At 35.5% G+C, this 16434-nt stretch overlaps 2 protein-coding genes across 2 annotated transcripts; both read right to left on the bottom strand.

The window, feature by feature from the left end:
• Positions 1-446: 446 nt before the first annotated feature.
• On the bottom strand, positions 447-9723 carry LOC115448582 (peptidyl-alpha-hydroxyglycine alpha-amidating lyase 1). Its single transcript, XM_030176060.2, has 8 exons — positions 9493-9723; positions 8852-8945; positions 4869-5106; positions 4345-4473; positions 3810-3961; positions 3233-3430; positions 2769-3035; positions 447-2245 (listed from the first exon to the last, which is right to left on the bottom strand). The coding sequence occupies exons 1-8, from the start codon at positions 9574-9576 to the stop codon at positions 2076-2078; spliced, it is 1332 nt and encodes a 443-aa protein (XP_030031920.2). The 5' UTR covers positions 9577-9723; the 3' UTR covers positions 447-2075.
• Positions 9724-10474: 751 nt separating this feature from the next.
• LOC115448360 lies at positions 10475-16286 on the bottom strand. The gene is made up of 6 exons (XM_030175774.2): positions 16083-16286; positions 14563-16006; positions 14120-14186; positions 13474-13597; positions 12668-12805; positions 10475-12328 (listed from the first exon to the last, which is right to left on the bottom strand). The coding sequence occupies exons 1-6, from the start codon at positions 16089-16091 to the stop codon at positions 10673-10675; spliced, it is 3438 nt and encodes a 1145-aa protein (XP_030031634.2). The 5' UTR covers positions 16092-16286; the 3' UTR covers positions 10475-10672.
• Between the last annotated feature and the right edge of the window lie 148 nt (positions 16287-16434).

Raw genomic sequence — 16434 nt, 5'->3', positions numbered from 1 at the left:
CATGTAACAGTGACATCACGCGTTGGCTGGCAGGTGCGGCAGCATCGGCGCGGCTCGTCGTCAGAGTCGTCGGAGTGCACACGAGTGAAACGCCTTCGTTCCAACAACCGCCGTAGCTTGAACTCGCCGTGGCTGTACCCCACCGTCGGCGCGTTACCCCTTTGCGGCCTATTATGGATATATTTATAATACCAAATTGTCATTCTAATGTTTCAATTACAAACAACTAGGAACTTTGGAGTTCTGTCATTCATTTTATATTCTTATATCATAGAAAATCTAATTTAGATATAATAGTGAAAATCACTTTAAATACAAATTAACAGATCTAACAATAGACTTGTGTGACAAGGCAGTGAAGCTTGAATAAAAAAAATGTGTAAGAAAAAAGTGTGCTGTAAAATAGCTGAACTAAAAGGGTGTTACATGCAAAAATAATAACAAGCTGCTTCCAATAAATATATTTTGGTTACATGTCAATAGTTTTAAATAACATCACAACATTTTCACAATCACAATTTCATGAAAGCGCAAATAAAATTTTAAGTATATGAATATAAAAAACAGGGTTTTAGAGGCCATAGACAACTACGGAATATCCATAGCGTCCAAAATTTAGACATGGGGTAACTGGGCACGAAACCAATATTTTAATTTATTTCAATATAAAATAATTCAACATACTACCTAACTCATAATATATAAAGAGATTACAGTATTTATTGTTAATTTATAACTAAAAGAGATCTTTATAGACTTTATTAACTATTGCTATAACAAAAATATTACAAATGGAAGCTTTACGAAACATAAATACAAAAAATAATAATATTTAAGATTAATCAACCTAGTTACCCCAAACCAAATTGATTATTTGGTTACATAAATAATAAGTAATTATCTATTTTAGTGAATCTATAGTCAAAAGGACAAATAAAAAATAATTAAATTAACAAGTACAGAAAATAACAGTTGCAGAACAAAATAAAAAAGAACAAAGATAAACTCAGATCTATAAAAAGAACATAATGAGCAGGCTAGTGAATATCTCTAAGATTCTATTAATACTTTAGATATAAACTTAACATTATTATCATGTTTACTCGTCACTATGTTGCACTTACCCCAAGGTATTAAAGTGATGTAAAATCTTTATTTGGAAGTGCTATGCCTCCCAGTACCATAAATTACATATTATATATTTGACGTAAACAAAATAATCGTCTATATAAATTCATATTCAATATTCAGATCATAAAAATATGGTGTTTTCAATTTAATACAAAATAATTTATTCGGTTTAAGTAAATTTTTAATTCTTTTTCTATTAATTTAATTATTATATGCTGTCAAAAATAATATAATTGATTTGCACACTGCAATAACATGAAAACTATTATTATAAATGCAAAAACATGCTAAGCAGTATCAATGCAGTGTATTTATATATAAAATTTGCATTGAAATATGCTTCGCCAGTATTGAAAAAAAAATTGACACTAAATACTAATTGCTGCTTCAGTGGACTAGTTATATTGTGTGCGCGATATGATCTCGCTCTGACGTCGCGGATTAGTCAAAATTATATTAGGTTTTTCAGCTGATCGCTGGTGATAGGCTCACTCCCTATCGCATCATAGAACGGAACACACAAGACGAAAAGTAGGTGCCCTGGTTGCACCTCTGCCTACCACTTTAGGGATTAGGACCTGACATATATTAAATAATAAAAATAGTAAAATATAATTTTAATACTTAGACGTGCAATATTTTACTAATATTGTGTATTCATGTGGTTAGCACGTATATTTTAATAGGTAGCACTGGAATCACATCATAACATACACATCAAATTTCGTTAAATAATTTGTATAGACACACGAGGAAATGTATTACCGTTTTAATACTAAGAGCAGAATCTATCGGGACGATAACTACCACCAATGTAATCATGGAATGATAGAAGGTGCATAGAAATTGCCAAGCGCAGCATAAAAATATGATTGGCAATAACCACCCGTCTTGTTAAGCGTGTTGTTGGTAAATGGCATCAGTGCCAGCTGGTAAGCAGTAGCCTAGTCGGTGACGAGCGGCTCGGCCTCGTAGCCCTTACCGTTGTTGCGCGCGCGCAACGGCACTAGCGCGGCGAGCGCCAGCAGTGCGGCCACCGCCGCGCCCCCCGCGCCGCCCAACGCGCCCCGCCACCACTCTCCGCCGCTGCCCGCTACCGACACGCCTGCCACCTCTGCATTAATCATATTATTATTGCTATTTGGCGGAGTTTGAACGTGGACCAGGTAGAATAGCAAGTAAGATAATAGATATATAGAATAAATATCGCTAGGGTAAGAGTAGTTAAAAACTTGTTCAGGTGTAATAATATATGAATATGAATGATTGTTAGAAAGCAAATTTTTCGTGTTTTTATTTTCTTATTTTAAGCTCTGTTCAATATCATGAGGTAATTATTTTTGTAATTTCCAGTGTTTTCATTAACAAGTATTGTCAAACTTAACAATCACAATTAATGTAACTTATAGACTAGCCGCCTTACTAACTTTAGCCAGCTATTTATGTTTTTCAATAATTGTGAATTTAACCCGTGACTTTTCAAAACAATTTCTTTAAATAATACAATAATGTTAAAGACAAATTTTCTCTTAGACCCAACAAACTGTGTTTATATTTATTTTAAAACAAAATATTTCAAAACTATTCAGTGAATGGAAATTACAAAAAAAATCTGCAGAATATGGAAAGCTACATACCGACTGTCGCAGTCGGCTTGACGTGGACCGTCGAATTCGTCTTCTTATTCACTCGACTCTCGTTCCTCAGGGTTTCATCAACAAACTTGTAAACCTTGTAGGGGTTGAGCTCAGCCACGTAGACCTTGGATCCGTCCGGGGAAACGACAATGTCGTGAGGGTTTGCTGGCGCGAAGGTCTGCAGAAGTTTTCCTGACTGGTAGTCTATTACGTAGCCGCGTACTGGAACTGCCTCATTTGGTCCGTTCACGACGTATAGCCGTCCACCTAAGATGAAGATGTTTCTTACAAGGAATAATATAGGAATCATTTTAAGTCATACATTAATATCGCTGGTATGACACTCCACCTTTTGCAATAAAAAATTGGAAGTATACTCGTTGGATTTCGTCATTTCGTTTCTGAAGTTAAATAATAAAGTAACCACCTAAAAGTCACTTTACTGAAATAGTGACGTGACAAACCGTGAACAGGAGAGTAGGCGACGCTGAACAGCCTGCTGCCGATGAGCCAGCTGCGGTAGTGCTGCACGAAGGTGCCGTTGTCGGCGCGGAAGCACGGCACGCGCCCGTGCTCGCGGTCCGCCACGCACACCACCTGCTGCTCCTCGGCCAGCGTCAGCGCGTGAGGGACGTTCAACACAAACGGGGAGTCGCCGTTGCCTAAATCATTTGGATGCTCTTACTAGTCATGGTTTTATTGCCTATAATAGCTTAAATTTGAATCAAACAAAGTCGGAGTTAACTAAATACCTATATACAAATTTGAAAGTGATTTTTATTTGTACTTAGTACAAATGATTTTATGGACTGCAAACAATCAGACTGCTTATTTTTTTCCTACACACATTTAAAAAGTTCAATCTTTGTTAAATAGAGAAATTTAAGAAAAGCCAGAAGGGCGAATCATGATTACATTTTCGACAATGTTAATTTTACTAGTTCGTCTGGGTCCTTATTAACTACACTATGGCTCCTAATACAAATTGTGCAAATATAAATCTAGTCTATACAGTCAATGAAAAACAATAGACAAACTTACTTGTCCCCCATTGCAGTATGATAGAGCCTTCCGGTGAAAACTTCAGTATCCTGTGATTGCAGTAACCGTCGGCTACGAAGAAATCGCCATTCGCGAGTACGGCCACGGCGCTCGGCTTGCAGAAATGCATGTCATCCCTGCCTGGCACGAACCTATGAGAGAAAATTATTTTTATAAACAAAAGAAGAGCTACATTCGCATTTGAATGAGGTACTCGTACTTATTTCTATGTCTTACATCTATTTGAGTATAGATAGAATCAATCCATAAACTTCTGAACGTGAAACTGTTGTCAAGGACCAAGGATTTGAAATTTTTATACTTTTAGGTGCGTTTTGGGGGCAGGAGTCTGATTAAACACTCCCAATCCACCCACAAGGATTAGTATGTTTACATGTTTTGTATGAAGTGCAATAAATAAATAAATAAAACTAGTACTAGTACTACTGAGTTAATAGAAAGTATTTTAAAAGAAGGACAAGCAAGGCTGGTCAACATATACTTAAAGCTTGGACGAGCAACACACATGACTTACTTATCTCCCAACACCATGGCCGGTTTGTCTCTTAGATCGGGTTTGAACTTGAACACCTGGTGTAAAGCCACATCGGTGACCCACACATTTCCCTGAGGGTCCACTGTAATGCCATGAGGTATGTAAAACCTAAAAGAAAAACAATTTATTCAGACACACATCACGCCTTTATCCCTAAAGAGATAGGCAGAGATGCAACCAGGGCACCCACTTTTCGCCAAGCCATGATGTGATAGGATATAGATTCCAGACTCCGGGCTGATACTAAGCACAAAAACACAGTCTCACTTTGCCCGACTTAGGATTAGAACCCAGGACTTCAGAATTCTCTTCAAACCGCGCACGTAATACAAATACGCTACCGAGGTAGTCAATTTACTCAAATGAAAATTGCGACTAAACGATTGTTTATATTTCGTCCATACTTTCCAAATCGTCTTATAATACCATGTACTATGTAATATTTACACAACTCTATATAACAGACTGTTTAAACAACAGAAAAATGAGTACATGAAACTTACAAATTCTGACCCCACATATCAACAAGTTCTCCCGTATCGTTGAACGTGAGAATAGTGTGATGGGGTATCGGTGGCTCCCCGATGCGTTGATACACGTTCCTGTTGGAGAATGTCGTTGCGTCCCACACGTTGGACGCGCGGTGAAAGACCAGCAGACGACCCTCGTTGTCCAGCGCTACTCCTGACACTTGGCCCAATTTCACTGACGGGTCTGGCCAATCCTTCACCCATTCTGGTTCTAGGTGGGGAAAATGATTAAGATTAACAAATAAAATACATTATTATGTTTAAGCTTTTAATTCGTAAATCACGTTGATCATGCTTGTTTCTAAGCCGTAATTTTGATGATAAAATTAAATAATGAATAAATCTTGTTTTTGAGTAAAATAATAAATGGGTCCATATGTCACATGGGGTAGACAAAAAATATGACATTTTAATATCATGTCCGAGCCGTATGAGCCCTAAGTAACACCTATTATCAGCAGATATAGAAGTTATACATTTAGAACCATGGTATTGCATCCTTCCTACGTTCTCAGAACTGTCTAAATATATCGCTTTTATGTGACACTGCGTGGAGATCTACAATATATTAATCCAAAGATTTTGTATGGGGTTCTGTAGTACTCCGTTATGGGGTAATCCATATAATATTGTATACAATACCCCAACGGTCACCATATTTTTACCCCTTTCTATGCTAAAGTGTATTTTGCGACTAAAATATTCGTATTTAACTAAGTAACAACTATGAATTATAATAAAACTAGTTAAATATGGCCGTATAAGAAAACAAATATTTACCCGAATACCCCATTAAGGTAACCTATTTCGCTTTATGGTTATTACATAACATTGTTATTATTATCGCTCTATATTTTTATTTTTTGAAAAGTATATTTTTTACATATACGGAGAATTACTTAGAAGTAACACTAAAATTGATAACGCTCTTTTTGTTGTTTCACGATTGTCAACGTTATGCTAATTAATATATTGGTAAAGAAAAACCCATATCGTTTCACGTCACGGAAACCCACTACGGCAGTGTAGAAGACGATATTTTAAATACGTGACTAATTAATGACCTTTATTATCACGTAAGTACCTAAATTAAAAATTTACTTCAACATTATAACGCTATTTCTATTTATTTATTTTTTTTTTCTAAAGGTTTTATGAAATTGTTCATTTTTTTTCTGACTATGTTTATTAGCCTGGCAGGGCTGGCTTATACAAAAACCGGACTTTCGGGTGAGTGCTTAAGGCACTCGAAACCCTTGAAAAAATAAGTGACCATGCTGAGAGCTCCCAATAACGGGTCACAAACCTCGGCTTAGCACGATCACTTGGAGAGGATGGGACATCAGCGTATATGGGTTCGCGTGGACGAGAAGCGCCCTACAATCTAACTAATACCGTTATTACCGTCATCGGCACGCGGGCCGGAACTATCAGAAGGGTCGGGGGGACGGGGAACGCGGCGAGGACGGAACTGCGGTCTTGTGGAGTGTATGAGCTTTAGATGTTCGTGCTTGCAACAAATGGCCAGTTATAACATCCTCTGGATCTGTTAGAACTCAACGCGTCTCCGTTAAGTGCGGTCGAATGGAGTTACAGTAGGGTTAATATGATTTAATAGGACTGCCTCGGTGGCGCAGTTGTATTACGGTACGACTGCAGTGTTGAGGTCTCGGGTAATATCCCCAGGTCAGGCAAAGTGATATTGGGTTTTTCTACTCAGTAGCAGTCCGGAGAGAGATTTTTGTTAAATGATTTAAAATTAATATAATTCAGATAGTAACTTAGTAAATAACACAAACTATGTAAATAAGAACAAGGAACTGAAATTTATAATATTATGCTATCTATTAAATAAAGAACAATTTTATTTTCCTTATTTGTGAATGCATAACATGTCACAAAAGTTCTGAATATATTCTATATTGCAAATTGCAAGGTGTGAGATAAGTTGTTTGATCGGTAAATATTGGTTTTGGGGCATATGTTATAATTTGTGTTGTTATTATTACCAATGACACAAGACTTGTACCTTTTAGTTTTAAATGTCCTTTATCCATTGATCATAAATTAATTATAATTTCACCTCTAATAATAATAACTGGAGTTGAAACTATACAGTCATGCATATGTAGCTTGAAAAATTCAAAACTTCAAATTGCATATAAGTACACTTTTGTTCTTAGTAATATTTTTTGTTCATAGTAAAAAAAAAGGGATTTACATTACAAAAAAAAGTTTCATTTACGTGTATAGGCGATTCGAAGTTTTGAATATTTTCAGCTACTTAAGTAATTGACTACATATTTTATACAGGGCCGTTTCGTACATTGCATTACTAAATTAAACCACATAGTCTTTACGTCTATTAACACTGCCAAAATCATCCATTAATAAAAAAACCGGATTGGAATTTATGATTTATTGATCATTTTGTAAGTGCAAATCATGTGTGTATTCTTTGTGAATTATCGCTTGCTTAAACGGTGAAGGAAAACATCATGAGGTAACCTGCATACCTGAGAATTTCTGTATTAGGAATTTTCGAGGGTGTGTGAAGTCTACCAACCCGCACTAGGCCTCTCTCAGTAGTAGAGGAGGTCCGTGCCCAACAGTGGGACAGCATATAATACAGTGCTGATATTATTTATATATTATTGTAAGTGCAAATATAGTGTGTCTAAATGTATTTGTGACTGAAAGTATAATTTTGCCGCTACAACTCATTATCTTCATAAACTAGTTGTTGTTTTAGGGCTGTTATTAATATTTGTTCTGCTTGAAACTTTACACTTTTTTATTTTACATCTCTGGTTCGAATAACATAAGATAAATTGTTTTTTTTTCAAGAATTACTTACATCGTTTCATTTATTAACGCTTTGTCAATATAACCCTGTATATGGATCTTATATGTACATTCAAGCTTGAGAAAGCCTTATTAATATCATCCTTGGAATTTAACAGTGGCCTATTGACTCCATTACACTATTGTTAGTGGAATCACGAGTCAACTGCTATGTGAAATGAACAGGTAGGTATTATAAATGCAAACATTATTGTTTGTAAGTTCGATAGAAGTAAATGCATAAAGCAATGAATTTTTATCAAATTCTGCAAGTATCAATATGTCTTAGCTAACACACAGATCATTAAAAAACAATATGAAGGGAATTTTAGATGTGTTGATGAATTTTTGAGAGGGAATGGTTCAAGAATCACACTGATTTTTTTTATTTGGTAACTTATAGAGGATTGACAATTGAGTTAATGCATGGAGGAAAGCCCCTTTATACTAAAGTATTAAGGTGGAGAAGGCTACCTTAATAAGGCTAATGAGATACAAACAACCGGTCACAGCTTCTCTCACATAAAAATTTTCTTGCTACAAAAGTCGTTACAATAATGTAGAACACATGCATCATCTGTTTTTAAAATATCGTTATTTACAATGGGAGTGATTTACCAGGATAAAAAGTAGCCTATGTGTTACTCCAGGACAAGGTTTATCTATGTGTAAAATTTCATTTAAATCCATTTGGTTGTTCCTGTGTTAAAAACAAACATTCCTCAATCTTTCCTATTTAAAATATTTGTATGTAGTAAGATTTGTTAATTTTTTATTAAAGAATAATGGTCCTTAACAGGTTTTGAACAGAATAGAATTGGAAGCCTAAAAGTTCATAATTAGTATGTATTGTTAGTACTTTAACAGTAATAGTAAAATAATGGACTTTCCATTCAAGAGGCTTGGTTTTCCTTACATTTTTTTTATTTTACACATCAAGTATGTCGCCAGATGCATGTTGTACAAAAAAAAGTTGTATGCTGCACATAATGAATATTTACTTGGCAACAATGAAGTTATAATGGTTATACTAATCAGTAGTTCCTGTAATTAACAACTTCTGCAGATTAGAAACTTAATGGAATAATTAACACAGATTATACTTCACTCACCATTATCCAATTTTTTTAGAGCTGTTTTTATCATTTCATACTGCCTTTGCTGATTATCGTAGAAGCCTACTGGGTAGTAATTCTCATCTGCAAACTGGCCAACACATTTATATTTAATAAATAAAATGGAGAAAAATTTGCCTATAATACAAAAAATAAAGGTAAACTTATAAATTAAATTTAAAAATGATTGTATTATGTATGCTTGATTGACCATATTTCATTGTCATTGACATTTTAATTATAATTAGTTTACCATATTAGTTTCGAAAGTTTAGGAAGGTCATTATAATTTTAATACTAAATCTTACAAGAGGATAGATGACTGTTTTTCAAGGAGTCCAATACAAATTAAGTAATTTATGCAATCAAATAATTATTTGTGCACACTATTTATTTGTAATGAAATATTTATTTAAATTAGAGATTTCAGTGAGTAAGTGCTAAAACAAATTAAAATGATTTGTAGAAATACTATATATTTTTTAAGAGAGAAAAAGCTACCCAAGTTAAGTTCCAAACACACAAATAAACTAAATTTACAACGAAACAAAACGGCAAAAACGACTTCATTTTAGATAAAACTGTATTAAAAACCACTTAGATCTACGGCACTTGAAATTATTATTAAAATTACTTACTCTTTGGCCATAAATAAAATTTATACAACTGGTTAACACTAATATTTCGAACACGCGTAGCGGAGTGCACATGTACACCTTCATTTTCTCGTCGCACAATACACAGATCACCAGTTTGTTTTGTTATTGATTTAATAGGTTTTTTAAACTAATCAACAAGTACTGAGCTTATCAATTTATCAGAAATAATGACGTTAGGCTTGACCGATGACGTATGCGACTAGTGTTGCGCCTTGCTAAGTAACTTGATAATGCTTTATACAAAACCGTTATTTTGCGAACAACCGGTAACGATAAATTAAAAAGTTCTTTTAATTTATTCAAAAAAGGTTCTTTTTTGAATAAATTTAATAATTATTTAAATCGCAGAGAAGTGCTTTATATGATGAGCTCCTTTTCAGTACTTTCCTCAATCAATCAGGTTATCGCCATCCACTGCTGAACATACGGGTGACATCCACATTATTATTATAAATTGAAAAACTCTCTGTTACGCTTTCACAGCTAAACTACTGAACTTCTTTTGATTAAATTTGGTACAGTGTAAACTTTATTTATAAGGAAGTAAAACTAATTTTAATCTGAATAAATACACTGTGGAACTTGTATTCCCGGAAGTTTTCACAAATATAAAACTTTTCGTATATATTACATACGATAGATTGAGAAAATTTTTGGATGCAATTTTGCGTGCATATAAACCAAGTTCAGGTTTAGCATAATAGTTACTTTATATTTCAACAATTATTTTCTCGGACCAAATTTTACAAAATAAGTCAAATCCAACAATGTTAAAATGAAGACGTTTTACTACTCTACTAAATTCCTTGAATTATGTTTTCCCAGTGTTCAATAAATATAGGAAAACATTTTGTTAATATTTATAATGTACAAGTAAAGGTAGTCCTCTACTTGTACATTATAGTACATTTTGCTAAATATTAACAAATACGATGAATGAAAAAATAAAATAAAAAACAAGTTATGCTTTACACTAAGAAGTTTTATTAACTTCATGCACATTAAAGTGCCATTACACATCAAACCGGCAATCAAAGACGAGCATAAATCGATCCCGCAAAGATATTGGGATTAAACACGAAAAAATACTGCCGGGGTGCGCCACCGTTCCCTCCGTCCGGGCGGCGCGTACATAAAACATTATTCCCTAAATATTATTTTATACATTTGCCAAGAACGTATGTGCCTGTTCTTGAGCCTTCTTCATCTTTTTCATCGTCTTCGAAGACACTTTCTCATTTCTGAACATAGACGCAATAAACGAGTGCAATTTCCTTACTAGTTCTACCCGTGTCTTCTTGAGAACTGCTCCGTTTGGCTGCGTCTTTAGTAGTCTTTGATGATAGAATACTAATTTTTGTCTCATGTTGTTGCTAGAGACGTTATCGTCAAATTTAGTTGGCTTCTCAACATGCGCATAAATCTGTTGATGAGGATTGCTGTTTAATGATTTGTTGAATCTGTTTATTTTCGGATTGAGATGGAAAGAGCGTTCTTTCTTCTTCCTTTTAAAAGCCGTCGAAGTTTGATAGAATTTCTTTAATAGTTCAACATAGTCGTCTCGCGGTATTGCAGCGAATATATTGTAATAATGATGTCCAATTTCTTTACGTAATTCCGGTGGTATGAATTTCTGTGTAGAATTCATAAGCTGCTCATGAAATAAATGTAATTCTGACAGATGCTGGGAACCGTCCGCAAGACCAGCTTGGCCGAGAAGAACCATGTTAAGTTTCTTGAGCATTAAGTTTATATTGCACCTGTTGTTCGACACTTGCTTGGGACTGACGGTTTTTTGCTTTAGAAGTTGTTGGTGCCGATTTTGGAAAAAAGTCAACTCCTTATACAGATCTTTCGGATCTCCTATGTCTTCTTTCAAAGAATTCAATGCTTTACTTAGCTGTCGTAAGAGATTGTTTCTGTTTTTCGGGATAAGACTTAAATCGCATTGATCGTTTTTGCTATCATTTGATACATTCGAGTCGTTATGAGCAGTCGTTTCCTCGTTTTGTATGTTTGACCATTCACGCAACGCTGTTTGGAATGCTTCTTGATCGCCAACTTTTCCCTTGATACTTAAAAACGAGTTCGTTTCAATGCATTCCACAACAACGTTATGTTTGGCCATGGTGTCATTCAACCATACTTCGCCTTCTTTCGACTTCAAATTGTTAATAATTTCATTGGTAACGTAAATCCGGGCTGAAGTAACGACATCACTCGTGTCAGAAACTTCGTTGTCTTGAATGATATGCCCCCTTTTATCAAAGTTTGTAGATCCAACAGCAATAAAATCTAAGGCTTTTTGGCCGCTAGATACAGTTTTTGGAGAGTGAACAGTGGGTGTTTTATTTATTTCTTTTTTATTCTTATTATTGTCATCGCTGCTCAAAGATGTTTTTCTTTGAGTATTGTTGATGGGGCTCTTGGTGCTACGTTTGAGATCGACTTCATCCGTAATTGATAGGTTTCTCTTTTTGTTGACATGGGTCTCGTGGACAGTCGGAGATTTAGACTGTCGCTTATTGCGCTCCAACCGTGAATTATTAGCTGGGGACATAGAAGTATCTTGGTCGTTGTTATTTGATGCTTTAACGTTCTTCGAGTTATTACATTCATTCTGCATATCTTGCGGCGATGACGAATATACAGGTCTGTACAGATATACGTATGGTGAGTTTATGGGGAGGCCTGAGAAGGGCAGGGTGCTGCGGCACGTGTGGATCAAGTGGCCGCGGCGAGTACAACCGCTGCAGTACAACTGGAAGTGTTTCCTGGTCTGAGTACACTTCTCCAGAGGTACATTGAGGTCAATCTGTTGGATAGAAAAAAATAATCCACTTAATATAACTTATATTTTAATTGCAATTCTTTAAATGATGTCAAAGGGGTTAACGTCAGGCTTTTAACTGAAAATGTATGATTAGTTGGTTTTTATGAAAAATTTCAATCAATACTAATAGATAAAGGTTTGTTTCTTTAAACGCGGTAATCTTAGGAACTACTGAACCTATTTCAATTTTTCACTAATAGAAAGCTGCATTACTCATGAGTGCTGTAACTGCTTTCTATCCCAGAAACAAATGTTCACGCGGGCGAAGCCGCAGGAAAAATCTAGTGATAATAAATATACTTTAAATAAATATGAACTCACGGTGTTGTGATAACGGCGCCATATGTCAGGACAGTGAGAGGCGGGGTGGCCGTTCTGGCCGCATTCGTTGCATCGGATGGTGCCCCATGAACAGCAATTGCGGCACATCGTCGAGTACATGTGGTTTGGTGAACCACACTGCAAAAAAACAATATAATTTAAAGCAGTGTAATAAAAACAGTAGTGAAAATTAAGTATCCATCTTGAAATTTTGTAGTATTTTATCATAATGGTGGCACAACACTTGGCGTATTTATCGACATATTTGAGTCTTATGCGCATAACAATATCGACCGTGTTCAGTATGTACAAAGGTGATGTTGGATTAGGCAAATAATCCAAATATTCGGAGAAATACAATCGTGGTGCCACAATAAAAGCACAGTGAAACAAGTTTAGGCAGATTGTAAAGTGACCCAGTCAAAACGCGTCTTAAGCATTATCGTATTAAGCTGGTTTTACTGTATTTACTAACAACTAGTTTCTTCATATACTGTAAAGGTAAAACAACAGTTAAAGTAAAAACCGTTGGTTTCATTATGTCGTTAATTAGGCATAAGTAACATAACTCCGGTACTGTCGAAACTGGACGTAAGGGAATATCCAATATCACGTCAGGCTCAAAGGGAGAGCGCGGATAAATAACAAAATATCTCAAAAGGCGAGGAGGTTGCCGCTCGTGAGAGGGGGGATAGGTGGATTGTATAAAACCCAAAAAAGAAGACGGTGTTTGAAAAGTCGCTAAAAACATCAAAATATGGTTAATGGCCGACCCCCAAATAATATCGTAAAAAAATAGCACGTACATTGATACAAATTTTACGTGGACAGCGTGGTTCGAAATGTCCAGTGTGGCCGCACATGTAGCAGACGGGCGGCTTCATCCGGCACGTGTCGTCGCGGTGGCCGGGACGGTTGCAATAGTTGCATCTGAAAATAATAACCGTTATTTACAAACTGCTATTTTGGTAGCATCTACAACACTATTGAGCAGTGATACATATGTGATAAAGGGGCAACCCCATTTACGTTTTTAACGAGAGTTCAGAATGTTATCTATCAATAGTAAATTTTATCATAATAATATAAAGTAACCCTCCCACTAATATTACAAATGCCGAAGATTGTTTTTTTTCAATGAAATCCGGTACCTTATAGGCAAATATTAATAATAGCTGTTGGTAAAGGCTATCTTAATGAAAATAGTAAAATCTGGTTCTATTATGGAAGTTGTATTAGTGTATAGTTTGGCATAATACTCCATTTATCATTAGAGCAAAGACATAAAACGAAAAGTTGTTTTATGTTCCTATTCCTCATATTTTCCAGGCATTTTTCTAAAAACATTGGATAAATCAAAGATTTTCAGTATCTATATTATCAGTATCTATTTTATAGATACTGAAAATCTTTGATTTATAATGGTTAATTGATCCGTTTTGATATACTTACGTCACCCTCCGTTTAGCAGATGTTGGTACTCTATCCTTAGGATCAATAGCCCATAGACTTTTGTCACCTGGAAGTAAAATTATTTTTTATAAGCCAATTGTTAATATTGCGATCTAATAAAAGCTTATCTTTTGTATATTTGATAACTATCTGATTCTTTTTCGCTAACCACATACAAAAATTGCATGAATTTTTTGTCTTTCGAGTGTTTTGACATATGCTTTTGCTAGTTCAATAGTTTAATATAAATAAAAATATTAATAAAATAAATAACATGGCATAAGATAAAGCTGTGCCTTATTTTGGATGTCTGGCACATTAACTTGTTTCGTAATTTTTGATAAGGTCAACTACACATTGAATCTTGTTACATGCATTCAATTGTTTGTAAAGAATGTGCAATTGTTGTGAAATAGAAACTGATATAGATATCTATGACTTACGTGACATATTCTTTTGTATTTCCCTGTGGTTGAAGTTCTCTCCGCCCCAGCTCTCGTTGTAGAATTTTTCCATATCAGCACGTAGAGTTGTGAGAGAGTATCGTCGTCTCTTACAAACTTTGTTCTTTCCTTTCAAGTTATCGAAGTCTAAATCTTCATTTAGTATAGGCGGAATTTTCGTTGATACAAATTTTGAAATGTCATTTTGCGGTACATTTTCGTCTCCATAGTTTTCAGACTCTGGAAAGCCAGACACATTCCCCATGACGATGCTTTCACAGATGTCTGAGGTGTCTAAAGAAATATAAGTGTCATTTTGTGTCAAGTCAACTATTGGCACAGCCAATTCATTTTGGGAGTATTTGTTTCTACCAGGAGTTTTTGGAGTTTCCTCAAGAGGCTTATCGAGAGATATGTTACTATCTGAGCTGCCAATGTCACTAGTTTGTGGTACATTCTTTTCTTTGACAACTTCAGAGTAGCTGGAATCAGATTCATATACATCAGCACTGGGCAAGCTCTTCTCTGACACAACATAGCTTGCACTCTTGTTAGTTTCAATAATAGATTGATTGCTGTCTGAATCATAAACATCTGCATTTGGAACACTTTTCTCTGATATGGTATAAGATTTTCTCTTTTTGTTTTTAGCTTTACTCTTTGGTGTGGCAAAACATTCATCAGCAGCAGATTTTTGTGTCACAATAGGAGTTGATGTCAGTACCTCTTTTGACTTTTTTTTCTTTTTCTTTTTTGACGGGGTGCTTTGGTCAAGTAGGTCAGAGCCATGGAGGCTGAAGTCAAAGCTGGGGTTGTCTGTTCGACGTGAGGAGATATTCAATGCTATGCAGTCACCTCGGATAAACTCATCAGAGACAGAAGATACTACTGACGGCACTGGACTTGCCGATACGGATCGCTCAGGGAGTTTGTTTTGTAATTTTGCAGGCGAATTTGTTTTGATGATTTGTAACTCGTCCTCATCAGAACTTTCGATGGTGATTGTTGGTTTTGGGGGTAATGCTACTTCAATAACTTCATCCTCATCACTTGATTCTAGAAGGACAGGTTTATCTAACTCGGATTCTACGATTTCAACGGTGCTTTTTACATTTTGTGGTGGTAACTGAATTACAGGTTGGTTTGTGGAGGACTGGATGGCAGTCGATTTGCGACGTTCTTCTTTAGGTACAGAAGTGTTTGTGGCGGGTTTTACGACTGGCGGATCCTTCGGGGCGGTTTTGATGGCGGGCTGAGCGTCTTTAGGAGCGGTGGCCTTGATGTAGTCGCCACTCGTTCGCCAATAGCGACGGATCGTGCTCCGTGGAGCATTCTCTGCTGTTTGTTCGTCATTTTGGCTACTTTCCTTCACATCACTCTGGGTCTCGTCAACATGGTGAAGCATAGCATACAATCTCTCCTCTAAATCATGCTCCTTAAGTTCCTAAAACAAATGATTGCGAAATAGAAACACGCGTTGCGTATGTGATTCAACATAAATATGGACAACAATAACCTACCTCTTCCATTTTTTAGTTGCGAATTAAAACTAAACAAAACATCACACGAACTTAACATAATCGCGAATAGTGTTTCGGATAACTGTTAAAGTGCTACAGCATTACGATTAAATAAAAAGTTGTGTTTTTTGTTGTTACAGACACGTCCAACACTCCATTGCGGAAAATGACACCCATTCTTTGGTGTTGCTAGAGTTAAAAAATACGATAAGGTGTTGAAAATACTAAATAGCAAAAAAAATACAGCTTTTAAATAAATATTAATGTCCGATTTTATGCAATAAAAAACATGGTAATGAAAATAAAACACAAACCTCAATTAATTTTAGCTGTTACGTGATACGTTTATCAT

The sequence above is a fragment of the Manduca sexta genome, chromosome 25, assembly GCF_014839805.1.
Source record: "Manduca sexta isolate Smith_Timp_Sample1 chromosome 25, JHU_Msex_v1.0, whole genome shotgun sequence".
Lineage (NCBI taxonomy): Eukaryota > Metazoa > Arthropoda > Insecta > Lepidoptera > Sphingidae > Manduca > Manduca sexta.
Note: the sequence above shows the minus strand (reverse complement) of the source record. Positions and strands in the feature narration are given on the sequence as shown.